Consider the following 18755-nt stretch of genomic DNA (forward strand, 5'->3'; position numbering starts at 1 on the left):
CTGGGACCCTCCTATGTATTGTTTTCCAATTCTTTCTCCAGATTATGGAAATTTTAATATTTCATTAAATACATTTGTACACCCAGCTTCTCTTTCTGCACCTTCTAGGACTCCCATAATTCAGATGTTGGGCCTTTTAATCTTATCTTTTAATTCTTACTTTTTTTTTTAGCTTGACCCAGCTCTGCTTCCAGCTCTTTTTTTTCCCCCCTTGTGACAGGAAATATCTTCCAATTCTGATATTCTTTCTTCTGCTTCACTCATTCTATTTTTGAGACTCTCCACTGTACTTTTAATTTGCTCCACTGTATTCTTAACTTCTGAAATGTCAGCTTTCATTTGATTCATTTCCTGTGTGACATATTCCTTAAATTCTTTGAACTCCTTATATTATGTAGTTCTCACTGCTGGTCAGAAACTTATTATAATGAGTTTTCTGAATTCTGTGTTCCCCATTTTCTCAATGTCTTTCTCAGTTAACTCTGAGGGTGGTAGAGGTCTTTGCTCCTTTTCCACAGAGTCTTTGGTAACATTCATTATGCCTCTGTCTCTTCTTATAACTTTTTTTTTTAAGATTTATTTTTATTACAAAGTCAGATATACAGAGAGGAGGAGAGACAGAGAGGAAGATCTTCAGTCCAATGATGCACTCCCCAAGTGAGCCGCAACAGGCAGGTGCTGCGCCGATCCGAAGCCAGGAACCTGGAACCTCTTCCGGGTCTCCCATGCAGGTGCAGGGTCCCAATGCATTGGGTCGTCCTCGACTGCTTTCCCAGGCCACAAGCAGGGAGCTGGGTGGGAAGTGGAGCTGCCGGGATTAGAACCGGCGCCCATATGCGATCCCGGGGCGTTCAAGGCGAGGACTTTAGGCGCTAGGCCACGCCGCCGGGCCCTCTTCTTATAACTTTTGACACTGCAATCCTATTTGGTGGATTCTTCTCCTTACTGCAGATTTCTAAGATATATTACCTACAGGTCTACAAGTCAATTTTTATGTTTAATCGGTGTCCTGGATTAGGAAGCTGCCAACTGTCCTATTTAACTGATTTGTCCAAGGTGTTCATCTTGTCAAAATACACAAGATGGCACCTGGCGGGGCTGTTGGCCTTTGGATCTGGGGACCATACAGACCCTGCAGGACATGAAGCTGGTGCTGTCCTCCCCATGGGATCAACTCAGCGTAACCAGCCAGAAACGTACCCATTGAGACATTCGATCCCTGTGCTGTGAGCTCCATCCTATCACTGGTCTGCCCCTCAGAGTCCACAGCTACCTTCACCACCTGAGTGCTCTGTGCGAACCTAAGCTTTTACTTAGCTGCCACAAGAGCTGATCCGTGTTGCTGCTGAATACCTGATTGCCACTGGAATCTGGATTGCTGCTCACTGGTAGCTGGTGGGTTTTCTGTTCCCTGTAAAACCGCTCTGCCATCACCATCTCTTCCCTGTGTCCAGTGGGTCTCCAGGTACTCTGCTGCTGACTGCCTGACCTCTATCTTCTCCTGTAATATGTTCCCTGTGCTTTACCCTTTCTAACGATTCTCCCTCCTGTACCCTGTAAGGACTCCATGATCTGCACCCTGTAAGGATTAGTGTTCTTAGAACTTCTTTGATAACTATACCATTCTGTGCAGTTAACATCACAATCTGTTTACTAGCACTTCAGGACTGATAAGACACATTCATGACACAGGCGTTGAAACAGCAACATCTTGTAAGAATTTCTTAAGAGGAACAGCCTGTTTGGCTACAAATATGACAAAGCTTCAGTGTTATGGATATGACCAGCAAAGCAGATCCTTAACATAAATTTCTCAATTCTCTTTGTGTCTCCAAAAGTAGGCCCACCATTTCTTTCCATCCCAATCTATCTAAAAACATATCATGTTACTGTGAGATATAGCAGTCTGCTAATAGTCATAACTTTGAAGAGGATGGAAAACAAAATTTCTCAAAAGGTGGCAACATTTATTGAATGAGTAATATAAGGCCAAAAAATATGCAAACAGGAGCATGTGAAAACATATTACATATTAAAATAGTCCTTACAAGAAAATCTGGAAAAAAGCCCTGTTTCAAGGAAAATATTCTTATCTCAGATAAAACAAATGCATACAAATTCAAGGAGAAAGCACCCACTTACCCACTGGGCTGCTTCCAGCTCCATTTGGCACTGTGAGATCTGAAGTACTCAACATCCCACCTAACAATGTCCGAGACAGGAAAGAGAGGACAAAAAAAGGATATGAATCAGCTCTCCTTATTTGACTATGAACTAAACAGAGGTAATCTTCATTCCATTCCACAGAAGCCACAAAAATGAAACTGTAGGCCAGTATGTACAGTGGGTAAAGCTGCCAGCTGAGACAGTAGCATGCCATACAGGCAACAGTTGAGTCCTGGCATCTCTACTTCCAATGCAATTTCCTGCTATGTCCTGGGAAAAGCAGCAGAGGACTGTCCAAGTACCTGGGTAGAGCCACCCACATGGGAGATGCACATGAAACTCCTGGTTCTTGGCTTCATCCGTCCCAACCCTCAATGTTGTGGTCATCTGGAGAATGAACCAGCAGATGGAAGATCTCTGTCTCTCCCTCTCTTTCATGTAATAAATACGCCCCCCCCCCAAAAAAACAAAACCTGGACCAGCTGGCATTAATGGGGATAGGGTTTATGCAATACCACTAAATCTTAGACTCAAGGAAGAGGAGACATAGCGATAGCAGTAAATGCAGTACAAATTTCTTCTGATTCAATCACCTTACAAAAGACATGGAAAAGAAAAACAACATCTACTTCAAGCAGGTAAGCCTATCTCTATCCTAACATGAAAGGCCCACACTCACCATTATCTTTGTTCATACTAGTCTAATTAAAATTTTTCTCTGACAAAGCATGGTTCTCTTATGACAAGGAAAGTTAAGATGTCAGATTGCTACATTGTCCACTTTGACACTATGCTAGAATCATATTTTTCTAAAAATGCAGTTAGTTGCTTATGAAGGACTACACTATTTAATAATATGGGGGAAATAAGTTGCGGGAGAGAATATGAAGTGGGAATAGGAGAAATCCCAGAACCTATGGAATTATACCATAAAAGTAAAAATAGAACAGAGGAGGGGCAAAAAATGCAGTTAGTCACACAGCAGTGACTCTTGCTCAACTAAACAAAAAACTAAGAGTAGCAGGATAAAAATACCAAGTTAGCAATTGGTTTTCCACACTTTTTTAACAAGGAATCAGCAAATAAACATCAGCACACACCTGCATTACCAGTACTTGGTGGTCTCTGAGGAGCTCCAGGGGATACATTTCTATGTAACGCGGCTTGAGGTGGAGACAGCATGTTTGAGTCTGCTAAAGTGGAGCTGGCTGCCAAAGATGGTGACACAAGTGAACTCCCTGGGCTAGTGTACGGCAAAGCACTTGGGCTTGTCACTGGGACTGTGACAGACATTGAAAAGTTCTGAGGTGGCAGGCCAGGCTGTGAACGAAGAACAAAGAGGAGAGACACCGTCAGTTACCTTTTCATCCAGGCCAGTAACGTGTGGCTCTGAGAAGATAACAGTGAAAGTACGACACAGGACAAGCTCCTAATAAGTCTTCAGTCAAGCTATTTTGTTTAGAATTATATTTGAACATGAGTATGTTTGATATTGAAACCTCTAGTTTATTTTTATAAACCAATACTTATACACTACAAAATCTCTTTGTTACTAAGTAAGCATAAATCTGTACAACACAAACCAAACCAGTTTAGTAACATTGTATCTCTACAGGGAAATCAAGAACACAACAAAAGGAAACCAGAATATACATTTATTATTAGATTAAGTCAAATCTGGGTAATTAGGAATAAGTTTCAGTATGATTTAACTGTTGACATAGTTGATGAACAAAAGATAAAGTAACAACAATACAAACCCAATATAATAAAACTGCAAAGAAACTTAATCAAAAATTAACTGCTAACAACCTAGTAATCACCTTTTGTTAAGTTCCTTAAATTTTGCAGAATTAGAAAAATGCTATCTTCTCTACCTCCAAAATACCCTATATAACCTCCTTAAAAAATATTTTCTATTTTCCTCTTGTATTTGCTCCACAGACCATATATTGCTAACCATGATAAACAACACTTCTCTTTATCATTTAAAGAAGGGGGAAAATTTTCCTGTCTGCATTTTAAAACAGTGATTTGCAAAGTAAGTTCAATATTGTTAATTCAATATTGGATGGATACAGCTTATGTATGTAATTTAACAATTTACTTCAGGTAGAAAAATCATGATAATTCATCAAAACATAATAATAGATGCAAGTTTTTCAAAAGTAGAACAACTTTTTCTTTGTAATGTTTTATCAATGCAACATTAATGGCAAGAACCACATCTTTGTGACGTCACAGAAAGGATTTGATTTTGTTTGCTATTGTTTTTATTTTTAAGAACTAATAATGGTGTTAGTCCAAAAGGACCTCCTAAAAGCAATTTTCCCTAAACTGCTGCTTCTTACAATATAGGATTATTATGAACAAATCAGCTATCACACATGCTTCAGGGAACAGTTTTAAGAGAATTAACTCTGATAGTAAAATAATCACAACCAGAGCCAATTTGTTCCATGAAGCTACACTTTCACATTCAGAGTAAGAAAATTAGATCCAGAATTTCAGTCTTAAATAACTTGCTAACGGAGCTTCCAGTGAGAACAACTCTGAAGAACTATCAAGTCCAGAAGTATGAGTTCAAAGTAGATTTTTTACTACAGTAAGATGTATGATTAAAGTAACTATTTTGCAACAAGTTTAGCATGGCTTCTTGAATTTAACATGAAGCCAGATCTCTCTTCCTCAGTACCTAGAGCATAAGAAAAGCATAGGAATTTGGTGGTATCCTTGCCAGATGATGTGGGGACATTTACAAAAAGCCACACAGAAGTAAACTTAGCTCTTTATTACTGCAACCGTATGCAACAATTTTAAAAATATGAGAAGCATCATATTCTGTAACAGAGCCAACTATTTTACATTTTACATTATCAACATCTATTTAAATACGTATCATATACATCTTGTTTTTAAGTCATGGGAGAGAGGTGGAAGTCTGAGCCAAATCCTCACCTCACAGATAAACATTTCATGACATTTAGGCACCCAACCCAAGATCACTGGAGAACTAAGAAGCAGAATCAGGACTGATATTTTCACTTCCACATTTAAGATACTGAACATGTAAGGTTCCAGCACTTCTAGGTTACATAAGTGAGCAAGAATACTTTCCTCCATTGTACTTACTATCCTCACCCATTGTAAAACAAACGTATAGCCAATCTCTTCATGCACAGATAAAAGCAGAAACCATACTCTTAGTACTCACTGCGATTTTATGATTCCTCATCATATTATCAAATTCCTCATTAATTTTTTTATATTTTTCTTCTGTATGTGGAGTTAGCACATATGAAGTGTCAGGGTCTGGGCTGTCGCACCCTCTGTGCTCCTTCTTGTTGAGAGCCTAAATAATGAAGTTAACAAAAAGGATCAACAAATAAAAAGTAGAGGTAAAGTAAAAGTACTTACAGGGCCTCGTTTGAAAATAAAATCACTATCTTCATTTAGTTTGCTGAATCTGTCCTCCGAGAGTGGACTGTGCTCAAAGTAATCGTCAGCATCAGGGCTCTCACAACCATTAAGGCCTTTCTTTCTTAAAGTCTGAAATACAATTGGAAAATTCACACACAAATAATACTAACTTGCCACGAGTGTTTTTGTAAACTGCATTAAGAGAGCACAGACTGATATTAAGCAAGAGCCACTGAAATAATTTTTAAATGATCATAAATGTACTCTGATTCTTCAAATAACATATATGATATACAAGCAACATTAATTTACTATTATGCATTAAGAGAAAAGAAATATTGATTTACTTATTAGGAATTTTCTTAAATTTAAAGAATACTAAATCACTCAGTTACTGTTCTGCTGTTCTGACAATTACAACTTGAATATGACCATAACCTGAAAACTTATCTGATAAGATCAATCAATGAAGACCAAAAATAAAAAGTTACCAAAGACACATTGAGAAGTAACAGTACCTTCACAGGTATGACATTTGAATCCAATATTTTCATTTCTCAATTTTTCTTGAACATACTCATTTTCCTACATAATTTTAAAATATAAAAGCTCAAATTTAATATTTAAATGTCAGTACTGACTAATTCCTATGAAGAATAAACATATTAACAACTTGACACATTTGACACTCAGGAGGTTTTCAGAAAGTATTCTCTTCTCCTCCTTGGCTAATTCTTCTATGGAGTTCTTTCCCCATTTCATTTACTGCATTGCATTTAATTTCCAGAAAACGTTCTTGAGTGTCACTGAAGTGTATCCTTGCAGACCACGAAGACTCCTTCCCTTCCCCATTCCGCCTGCCGTATGCTTACTTCATGGTTAAAAAACAGGAAGCAGTCAGTTTACTGATTTGTAATTTGTTTAATTGGAAGTCATCACAAGATAGCTTCTATAGTGGTATTTAAAAAATTTAAAAATCAAGGGCTTAAATATTCATGCAATATTTACATATCTTCAGAGTATCTGAATTTTTAAAACCTTAATTGGTGTTCTCTTTCAAGGAAAGCCTATTGAGTTTTGAGATTTATTGATTAAGAAATCAATAGTTTCCAAGCCTATTTTGCAAAACTTAACTAAGAAGCAAATTCTGATAATAATTAAAACACCATAACTGACTGGTTCTAAGATAATCAATAGATTACTTGAACTAGATTGAAGAAATGTTTTTCATTATTTCATTTTATACCACATGATTTGTGATAACTGGACATTTATTCTACTCCTTTTACTCTTGTACAAATAATGTAAACAGTAGGTTAAGATTTGAGAATTTGTCTTAGTTTCTCTAAAATCAAATTATTTAAAAAAATTTTTATTGTGGTTGTTTAAAGAACCATAAATAGTCATTAATATAGATCCTTTAGTTTCTCAAATTACTTGGTGTGTCCTTGAAAGTACACACACAAAGCCTGAAGATTCCGTAACAACCGAATCACGCAACCTGAGCATACAGTAAACATTTTATCTATCTTTCCAACATCAGTCCCATGATATTATGCTAACCAAGTGGACATTTACATGTGCAGAACCATAAAAGTTTGTTATTCAGAACATCACAAGATAGAGACATTTATCCTTGCAATACAAGGTAGCAAGTTCTATTTGCCAAATTTCTAAGTTGCTATCAGCAGTGAAAATTTTAACACCCAAAATACTAGAACACAGTGAACTCATAACCTACATAGCCCTAGAAATCACCAACACTGTGTCTACATACAGATCTTACACAGAAGTTGTTGATTTATCCTAGTCCTTAATCTTTAGATATCTCTCCCTAATTTTCAAGGATCTTAACGGCTGATTCACTTATCTTGGTATGCTGGAATGCTAATCACTAAACTTTCCACAAACAGTAATCATGAAGTATGTACCTCTTTGAACATTTTTCTACAGAGGAAACAGAATTTAGTCATGAAATTTGTTCTGTCAGGTGAACCCTGGTTGGATTACGAGGAACGACACTGCTCTGCTATCTGCAGCTCTGCAAGCCTTCACTTCAGACACAGCTCCTGTCACCAGGAGGGACTCAAGAGGCCGTGTCAGCTCTGCAGATAACCACTAGCGTGCCTCTGTTGGACAGCCAACTTTTGTCTACTTATCACCAAAACATGAAGAGTTGTTAGGAGGACTCAACTACCATAAAAAGACTTTTTCTGTCTTCTTTATCATTATCAAATAGCAGAATAGTCAAAGTTTCTCCTGTGCCATGGTAATAGAGTGGAATGCTGTCATCTATTAACAAAAGCAGGTGATAAGAAACAGGCAGCTTCAGTTTTCGCATTTGCTTCTATTTAACCACAATAAAAACACAGTAAAAACCATCAAGGGTAACTATGACTACTTACTAGTTACTAGTATACTCTGGTGAAAGCTGATGATCATATTCCATTCTAAAGAAACACAACTTCAGAAGTATTTTATTTCTTGTAGATGTGATAAACACTTTTTCAGAACCGTTCTGGTAAACTTAGAGAAATTTCAACTGTGCCAAGATTCCAATGACATGCACCTTTGAGTTGATTGACCTGTTGGCCAACTGTAACATTTTTGCAAGTTCCCTCAGTTAATAAATGAGTTAGGAACTTTGACTCATGTTTATTTTACCTGTGTCTGAGAGTCACAATTTTATAGTTTTTGAAAATTATCTGGTACCAGTTATGAGTTGTGAAATTGTCCCTCACTCATCTTTGAGAAATCTATATGTAATAAGAAAAGATTTCTAGTAACCCCTAATAAAATTTAGTACTGGACCACCTTGGTTTTTCCACAAAATCTGTTATTTAAAATTTTTGAAAGTTTTGATAATCTAATGATCTGAATAATATGAAACATTTTTCCAATGTCAGAAATCTAGGACCTTTACAAACATAGTTGATATTAAGGAGATTAAGGTTTAATTCTAACAATTTATAAGTTAGACATAATGAACATCAAAGCATTCACAGTGTAATGTAAAACAACCAAGCCCACAACTTCCTGAAGCTGGATTCCAGCCGGGGGAAGGGCATTCTGCTGTAAGCACTCTGCAAGAGGAGGCATCCTCAAAGCACAGCCACACCTTCTGTGCCGCAAAGGCTCAAATTAAACTTAGAACTGGAGAACCTTTGGTTTTTAGTGTTAATTAGACTGGTTTTACCTAAGTAAAGAGGAAGTTAAAACCTGTTACATACCCACTAAAGATTCATCATGAAGTTTCTTTATAAAAGCTCTATCTTTTCTGTATTTTTAAAAATTTTAATTGACACAAACCTGTACATAATTATGAGGTAGACTGCACGACTCCAACACATGCACAGGTATTCTTTGCTGTTGTTACTGTCCATGCTGCAGCTTTGCAGCTCTGTGGATTCCTTCCTGCTCCACCCCCTTCTCCCAATTTTCCCCTCCTGTCATTTTCTCCCTTCTCGTCACAGCAGTACAGGCCTTTAGCAACCGTTACAAACCGCTGACTTTCGGCTATGTAAGGAGTACACTCTTAAATTTCAAAGTTCTGTTTCAATTTAAAGACAAATTAAAACACTGGACTTCAATGCGTACCCTAGCAATAAGCTTCACTTATTTCATATGCACCTTTGTTTCTTGACTAGGCAATTTTACAAAGCAGGATATCGTTAACTTGCAGTACATGCACTGCAATTACAAATAATATTTGTTTATATAAATTATTTCCTGTGAAACACCATTGATTACTGCCTTGTGGACAGTAATCAGCTTTGTTTCTATGCACAAATTCATTTCAGCACGCTTTAATTATAAATTCATTCGATTTATTTCTACATCTAAACCGTCAGTTGTGCCTCCAGAAGAGGCAAGCCAGCCTTGGTGGCAACGATGAGAGAACACAGAGCGGAGGTAGGCCTTCAGGAAGCCAGCTGTTCCTTTCTGTCCTTCCGTGCCAGTTGCCTGCATTCTTTCAACAAATTCTTTCTTTAACTTGAGCTGCTTTAAAAGGGTTTCTATTTCTTACAACCACATTAATGAAGAAGACTATGGGTAATCTTATAGACCACAAACCAGTATTTCCTTATCCATGTCAGTTCTCAAAGTCTGGCTGTTTTCTCTACAAATTAGAATGCAGAGAAAGTCCAAGCTCTGCAAGTGGAAATTATTTATTATTTTTAAGGTAACAGTTCAAACAATGATACTTACTACTCCAACAAAGATTTTTTTAAATCATTTGTTCTATTACTACATTTCAAGTTTAAGTACAGATTGCTGGGGACACATGACTGCTTAGAAAACCCTGTATACTCATGTCTGGTTTCCTAGTTTTACTTGCTAAATTTCCTGGTGAAAGTGAAGATGGTAAGAATAGGAGGGGTAAAAAGAAGAAAGAAAAAGATTTACAAAGAACAATGCTGTTTAGACTTTTCTATAGATATATCCAGATTTTCTTTGGCATAATAAACAGACACATTTCAAAATGGATTAATAATTATTCAGGGGTAAAAACAGCCTTCATTCAGCTTACATTCCCTCATGTTTAACATTCAGTAAAAATATATTCAAAAGTGAAAACATATTTGAAATTTACCCACATTAAATTTCCCTGAAGTTATAATTTCAATATGAATATATACAAATATAAGTGGAATTGAAAAAGTGTGTTGAAAGTGAGGTTAAAAGATGTTTACTTTGGTGGGATAAAATTGAAATCTACACCTAATATAGGTCTCCAAAGAGTTCATAATAATATACACAATGAATGGAGTTCAAATACTTTTTGCACTAAAAATGTTCTTCAGAAATTCTTTAAAAGGTTTGTTACTTATTTATTTCAAAGGTTGAGTGACTGGAAAAGGGGAGGAGAGGAAGAGAGACAGATTTTTCATCCACTGGTTCTCTCTCTAAACGCCCTTGACGATGGGGGCTGGTCCAGGCAAGACAGGAGCCTGGACCTCCATCCAGGGCTCCCAAGTCGGCAGCTGGACTCAAGTATTTGGGCCATCTTCCATCACTTTCCTCAGCAAACAGCAACCTCTAAAATGTTTTACTTCTACTTTTCCATAAGTTTTTTTGAAGAATTATACATTTTCACAACACATACATTACTGCAATCTCTTTGTTTAAAGAGTTAATAAAGCAGAATACCTTTCTTTCTATTTTGACCATGTGATATCTCAAACAAGAACTGATAAATACCCCCAACAGACTTGACATTTCCTGGAATACTGGGCTATGCTACTAAATTTTGAATTCAAGGGTCTATAATATCTGGGTATTTATTAAGATAATAAGCATATAGCTTTAACTACTGTGCATCAAGAACTGAAAAATTTTTAATATCCCCTACTTTTTTTTCTTTAAAGATTTATTCATTTTATTACAGCCAGATATACACAGAGGAGGAGAGACAGAGAGGAAGATCCTCCGTCCGATGATTCACTCCCCAAGTGAGCTGCAACGGGCCGGTGTGCGCCGATCCGAAGCCGGGAACCTGGAACCTCCTCCAGGTCTCCCACGCAGGTGCAGGGTCCCAATGCATTGGGCTGTCCTCGACCGCCTTCCCAGGCCACAAGCAGGGAGCTGGATGGGAAGTGGAGCTGCTGGGATTAGAACTGGCACCCATATGGGATCCCGGGGCTTTCAAGGCGAGGACTTTAGCCGCCAGGCCACGCCGCCGGGCCCAATATCCCCTACTTTTTAATAGTTATAAATGCAGACCCAAACAGAGGAGCACGACAAATGAGAATACAGAATTAAAAATACTCAAGATGCATATATGCACGGTTTTTAAATGCCAGAGAAGCTAGTCGAATCAAGCTACTTTTTTACCATCCGCTTTAAATCTCATTTCTGTGAAGGTGAGCTCCGTAAATACTGAGTGAATGGATAACTAACAGATGTAGCACAACATGTAAGTGAATATTCAAAAAACAAAAACAGTAGTATGTCATAAGTTCTAAGTGAAGTTTGATTATTAGAATATTTTAAAAATGAAAGTTATTTTCCAAGTTTCAATGATTTCTAATTTTGGAACAATTATTTTAAGTTTGTCATGTAGAAACATATCCTAGTAATCTATTTTTGAATGTTATGTGAATGGAAGCACATACAATATTATCCTAACTCTTTCATTATTTATGAGAATTATCCACAGGGTTACATATAGTCATAGCTTATTTACTGTCATGAATGCTACCATTTATCTGCAAAAAGGGACCAGCACTGTGGAACAGCAAGTTCAGCCACCACCTGAGATAGCAGCACTCACGTGAACGCCAGTTTGACTCTTGCCTGATCCACTTCCAATCCAGCTTTCTGCTTGGGAAAACAGAAGATGAGCCTATTACTTGGGTCCCCACCACCCACCTGGAAGATGAAATGAAGTTCCAGATTTCTGGTTTCAGCCTGGCTCATGGTCGCTGCAGCCATTTAGGAAGTGAACCAGGGAATGGAAGAGATCTCTCCCTCTTACATCCAATTCAAGGGTTTTTTTTAAATGACAATTCTCAGTTGTAGCAGAATGGCAAACCACTTTTTTTTTTCTAAAGATTTATTTATCTGTATTGGAAAGGCAGATTTACACACAGAGAAGAGGCAGAAAGTTTTTCCATCCATTGGTTCCCTCCCCCAGCAGCCGCAATGGCTGGAGCTGAGCGGATCTGAGGTTAGGAGCAAGAAGATTCTTCTGGATCTCCCACATGGATGCAGGGGCCTAACTATTTGAGCCATCCTCCACTGCTTTTTCAGGCCACAAGCAGGGAGATGGATTGGAAGTAAGATGGATTGGAAGTGAAGCAATCAGGACACAAATTGGGACCATGTGGGATGCTGTGCTTGGAAGTGGAAGATTAACCATTTGAGCCATTGCACCAGCCCCATGCAAAGTAATTGCATTCCACTGATGAAAATTAAGTTAAGCACATTTAAAACCCATTGGCTGTTTTTGTTTGTTTTTTTGTGAAATACTGTTGGAGCACATCCATTAAAGTTGTTCTTTTCTTATTAGCTAAGAGCAATTCTCCTATACAGTCAATATATGTGTTTGGCTCATTTTATACATACAAAAAATCAATTGTCCGTGAAGCCTTTTTAAACTCCTGTCTGAGCATGAAAAGGAGTTTTGAACTTTAACATAACCAAATTTATCATTTTGGTGCCCTTACATTTATCCTCATGATTGCAAAAGAGCAATTTTTACACAGTATATGAGAAATCTTTTCCAACCTTAAAATCATGAGGATATACTCTCTTGTATTACCTTCCATGTAGCTTTTTAATTTAAACCTGTCACATTTTGGCCTATAACCATCTTGGAGGTGATTCTGTTTAAGTTATGAGGTAGGCTCAGCAGCACTGCTGCATAAAGACTTTTTTCTTTCCTCAATCTGTGTTATCACCTGTGTCATATGCTAAACACCTAGATATGCATGCTTCTGTTTCTGAACTATTCCCTAAAAATGTTTGGCAGTTGGTTATGTGCCAGTGTCACAGTATAGTGATTACTATTAGCTTTAAAATTCTCAGGATACTGTAGGGCAAACCCTCTTACCTTTAAAAACAAACAAAAAGGATTTATTTACTTACTTATTTGGAAGGTGGAGTGACAGAGGAAAAGGGAGAGACAGAGATTTATACACTGGTCCACTTCCCAAATGGCTACAATAGAGAGCCCTGGGCCAGACTGAAGACAAGAGCCAGGAACTCTGTGCCCGTCTCCTACATGGATAACAGGGGCCTAAGTACTTGGGCCACCTTCAATTGCCTCCCCAAGCACTTTAACAGGGAGCTGCATCAGAACAGAAACAGCTGAGACTAAAACCAGCACCGAGATATGGGACGCACAGGCTGTTGAGTTCTTTAAACACAGACTTAGGGAAAGATGTCTGGCCTAGCTTCCTCTATCAGGGTTCTGGGCTAGAGTGGCAGCTGCTAATGCAAGCCCTGGGAGAGAGCAAGCGATGGCTCAAGTAACTGCATCTCTGTCACCTATGCACCAAAAACAAACCAACCAACCCCGCACTTCTACTAGAATACCAGTTAAAACAGACCAGAACTTCTTAACACATCTCTGTGGAACCTTAGATAATTCTTCCATCTTTCAGTTCACAAATTCTCTCTGTCACTTTGCAATTTCCTGATTTTAACAGGAATTCCCAAGCTTGTTTTGTATCATAAATATCATGTGAGACTAACCTATAATCTGTGTCACAGTATCTCAAACAGCGAGGAGGCAGCCTCTGCCCCTTCTTGCTGGACTTTGTTCATTGCATCTTGCTTTCTCCTACGCTTCATCATATTTTATTTCCTGGAGATGTAGAGAACAAGATCTCTCATCCACTGGTTCATTGCCCAACTGCCTGCCAACAGCTGGAACTACACCAGGCGGAGGCCAAGAGGTAGGGATTCAATTTCAGCCTCCATGTGGATGGCAGGGACCAAGTCCTTGAGCCATCACCTGCTGCTCCCAGAGTGCACATATCAGACAGCTGGAATTAAGAGCAGAGCCATTCTGATAAAGGAAGCAGGTATTCCAAATGGCAATTTAATTCTTAAGCCAAACTTTCATCTTACTCCCTTGAAAAATATTTTAAATGTAAAGAATATGAAAGCAAATCATTTTCTCCAAACAGCATATTAATCTGTTTCTTGCAGGCACCCGGAATACTAGTTTTCTTGAATGCTTTGTGCTGTTACGTGAATTGGGCTTGCAATTCCAATCTTTAGTGGTACTGGCTAACAATTTGTCAGAGATAGGTTCTCTCTTTCTTATCCTCCATCTTCGCTTCATCTGTTCAGTACTAAAAATTTTCTGCTGTAACCACTCCAAATAGGAACAGGCAGTGGATATTCCTCATCCTAGGGCTTCAGTTTCAGGGGTAGAGAGGACTACCAGACTCACAAACTCCCAACTGGGGTGGGCATTTGTCTCAATGGCTGAGACACCTGATTTGGGGTGTCCTATTCCTTATCAGTGTTATGCAAATGCATGATCCTGACAACTAGCAGGTGATGGTTTAAGCAACTGAGTCCCTGACACCGCCACAGGACACCTGGATTGAGCTGTTGACTCCTGGCCTGGAACAATTCCAGCCACTGCAGACAGCTGCAGTGAGCAAACAGAGGACAGCTCTGATGATCAGTCACTCTGTCCAGATGTTTCAGATGGGCAGCAGGGAACCATCCACTTGAGCAAAAACCTGCTACTAGCCAGAAGCTGGAACAGGAGCAGACACAGGACCCAACCACAGGTACTGTGACACAGCACAGGGATGTCTCCAATGACATCTTATACACTAGGCCAGATGCTTTCTCAGGACAGGAGAGAAGAGGAAGGGAAGGGAGGGGAAGTAAGAAAAGCTTCTTCAGTCCAATTTCATAGGTCATTGTTAAGCTTTGTGTCAGATGTTTACTGAAGCACTATGAAAAACAGTAACATTCCCTAGCAAAGACTTGCCTGCAGGGATCTACAGTCTTTCTAGAAAGACTCAAGATCACCCAGGGAACACTACTTAAGTCTTGTGCTGTCATTACCCACTGAAATGAGATAAGACAAGCCTCTTATTTTCTTTGAACTCAGCTTTCTTATTTAAGAACCAAAACAGAATTTGCTAATCTTTGTATATACAAAGAGCATTTTAAGATGGTAATTTAATCTAATAACCATTTTTTTGCATAGTCAGTAACAATTTTACACAAAGATACTTTATTTAAATTGCTGCAATTCTAGAGATTGTTTTGCACAGGTTAATTACACTGGAATCAATTCTGAATTATTTTAAACAAATGGTGCACTCTTAAATTTTCTATAGATCGCTGAAATATGTTGCACCAATGTGCCACTGTGAACACAACCTCTCACTTGAATCTCCCTTCCCCATTTAAATAAAATATAATAGCACTCTTTTCTCTTCATACAAACCTCAGTGTTGCTAAAAACCTATTATAATTACAGATTATTTACCTTAAAGAACTATAAACTTTGGGCCCAGCACAATAGCTAAAGTCCTCACCTTCCATGTGCTGGGATCCCATATGGGTGCCAGTTCATATCTCGACTGCTCCACTTCCCATCCAGCTCCCTGCTTGTGGCCTGGAAAAGCAGTCGAGGATGACCCCAAAGCCTTGGGACCCTGCACCTGTGTGGGAGACCCAGAAGAAGCTCCCGGCTCCTGACTTCGGATCAGCTCAGCTCCGGCCTTCGCAGCCAGTTGGAGAGTGAATCAGCAGATGGAAGATCTTCCCCTCTCTCTCTCCTCTCTGTAATTCTGACTTTTCAAGAAAAATAACTCTTAAAATAAAAAAAAAGCCATGAACTTTCTTAAAATGCTATCAGCTGTCAGATAGTAACCTGATTTGACTCATTTTTTAAAATTTTATTTTATGATATAATTCCATAGGATCTGGGATTTTCCTTGCTACCTTCCTAAATATCCTCACTCCCAACTGATTTCCCCTATTTTAATTACAATAGCATAGTCCTTATAAGCAGTCCATTACTCTGCTGTTTAAGTGTATCCTGACACTGCTGGTACAAACAATGGCAGATATTCAACAGTTTCATTGGAAGTCCATTTTTCATCTGGAAGTAAAGATGCGTACTGCACTGTATTATCACATCTGGATATGACAGTCTCTATTACACAGTTACTATAATTCCCTTAAATGAAAAGCCATAAAACAAAATCAACAACAGAAATAAAGTTTTAAAAGTTACAATATGATGAAGTTAAAAAACATGCTACTGAATGACCACTGTATCGCTGAAGAAATGAAAAGGAAAATTAAAAACCTTCCTGGATAAAATGATGGCACGTATGACCTATGAGTCAATGAAGAATTTACTAAGAAAAGAAACTATTTTGAAGAAAAAAAATATATATATATATATCAAAACCCACGAGTTGCAGCAAAAACATTATTAAAAGAGCTACTGATCTAATATTTTGCATGAAGGTCGTCTTGTATCAGAAAAACATGTGATATTTGTCCTTTTGGGACTGACTTATTTCACTGAGCGTAATGGTCTCCAGTTGCAAATGATAAAGCTTCATTCTTTTTCATGGCTGAGTAGTATTCCATATAAGAGATGTACCAGTCTCTTTATCCACCCCTCTTTTGATGGACTCTTTTATTTTAAACCCTCCAAAGGCCCAGTGCTCATGAGGCAAATAAGCCACTCTACCAACACCAAAGTTTCTTCTTCGTTCCTTACCTTGTATTAATGTATAAGTGAGGTAAATACTTATAATTTTTTCTGTATGCATGCTCAATTTTCCAGCACCATTTACTGAGAAGACTTCTGTTTTCTCACTGATTTACCTTGGAATTTTTGTTAAAAAAAAAAAAATCAAGTCATAAATGTAAGAGTCTATTTTTTTAATAAAAGATTTATTTATTTTTATTACAAAGTCAGATACACAGAGAGGAGGAGAGACAGAGAGGAAGATCTTCCGTCCGATGATTCACTCCCCAAGTGAGCTGCAACAGGCTGGTGCTGCGCTGATCCGAAGCCAGGAACCAGGAACCTCTTCCGGGTTTCCCATGCGGGTGCGGGGGTCCCAAAGCATTGGGCCGTCCTCAACTGCTCTCCCAGGCCACAAGCAGGGAGTTGGGTGGGAAGTGGAGCTGCCGGGATTAGAACCGGTGCCCATATGGGATCCCGGCGTATTCAAGGCGAGGACTTTAGCCAGTAGGTCACACCGCCGGGCCCCAAGAGTCTATTTTTGAGTCCTCTTTCTGTTCTACTGAGACATACATTTATCCTGATGCAAATGCCACTGTCTGGACTACTCCAAATGTTTCAAGTCCCACAGCTGGAACATATGCATAGCACAGGTCAATCAGCACATTCTATCCTTGACCAGTGATTAGGATTTTGGGATTGGGACATAGAGAAGCATGTGAGCTAAACCAGTAAAATCAGAATTTATTTTGGAATATCTGCTGAGAATTCTGAGACAGGATCTGATTCTTAAGGTCAGTGCACAGCAGGACATTAACCATTAGCCACATGTGGCCACCTAACACCAAGTAAGACTAAAAACACACTTTCTCAGTTGCATTAGCCACATGTCAAGGGCTCCACAGTTTCATATGTTAATGACTACCATACTGGACAAGCCAGGTACTGAGGAGTTCCGTCGTAACAGAAAGGACAGTCCTAGAGTGCTGTTTTACATCATGCTCTATAAATGCAGGGCTCACAGCTGCCACTGTCTCTTTTCAATATGGAAAAGCCAGCACAAGTATATAGCTAATGAACAGTACAAGATGATGCACTTTAACACACCTGAATTTCTACCACACTGCTACAAATGTTAAGTGATATTCAAAAAATAAATCCCTAAAGATCAATGCTCAATGTAGCCTAAAGACACAAACACAATCTAAGTTTTCAAAATTTATACATACGATTTAACTAATCATTATAACCCACAAACTTGACCCTTCAATAAATCTGCCCCATTAAATGATGTTATTCAATACAGCTGAAGTCCATGTTTGGCCTAGTCATTAAGGGGCCCTGTCCCATGCAGGTGTGCCTAGGTATAGGTCCTAGCTCTGCTTCCTGTAATGTGTGCTCTGGGAGGCAGCAGGTGGGCACTCCAGGAGCTGGGCACCTGCCACCCACTGCAGAGGTGTCAGCCTTGCCCTTTTTACACTGCTGGGCTAGTGGGAGTGAGCCAGCAGAAAGGAACTGTCAGCTCACCTGTCTACCAGCCTGCTAGCCTCTGTCTCAAAAAAGAGAAAACCTCCAGAGCTTAATAGGCTGATCTACCAGGCATGCAATAAAAGAATGATTCTATAGTCAAAATACATATTAGAATACTAAATGCCGGCACATGCCTTAAATCACCAGTAAGTGTGGGGCGAGTGTGGTGGCACAGCACATTAATCCCTTGCCTGTACCACCACATCCCACGAGGGTAGGTTTGTGTCTCAGATGCTCTACTTCTCATCCCGCTCCCTGCTTATCACCTGTGAAAGCAGCTGAGGTGGGCTCAAGCCCTTGGACCACTGCGCCCATGGGAGAGACAGAGACCTCAAAGGAGCTCCTGGTTTAGATTACTCCACTCCAGCTTTCGCAGCTATTTGAACAAATTACTAGCGGAGGGAAAAGCCCTCTCTCTCTCAAAATCTGCTTTTCAAATAAAAAAGTACTA

At 38.9% G+C, this 18755-nt stretch overlaps 1 protein-coding gene across 9 annotated transcripts in view; it reads right to left on the reverse strand.

The window, feature by feature from the left end:
* The window catches only part of MEF2A (myocyte enhancer factor 2A), a 127169-nt gene that overhangs the window by 38917 nt on the left and 69497 nt on the right, over positions 1-18755 (reverse strand). For 4 of the 9 annotated variants that reach the window (XM_058666578.1, XM_058666575.1, XM_058666574.1 and 1 more), the window contains exons 4-6: positions 5381-5518; positions 3267-3486; positions 2143-2202 (exon numbers count right to left, since the gene is read on the reverse strand). In XM_058666578.1, coding sequence (XP_058522561.1) covers positions 2143-2202; positions 3267-3486; positions 5381-5518 — 418 coding nt within the window. Of the gene's footprint in view, positions 1-2142; positions 2203-3266; positions 3487-5380; positions 5519-5583; positions 5716-18755 lie in introns of all 9 variants that reach the window. The other 5 variants (XM_058666580.1, XM_058666576.1, XM_058666581.1 and 2 more) reach the window with 2 other exon arrangements.

This window comes from Ochotona princeps, chromosome 6, assembly GCF_030435755.1.
Source record: "Ochotona princeps isolate mOchPri1 chromosome 6, mOchPri1.hap1, whole genome shotgun sequence".
NCBI classification, from domain to species: Eukaryota; Metazoa; Chordata; class Mammalia; order Lagomorpha; family Ochotonidae; genus Ochotona; species Ochotona princeps.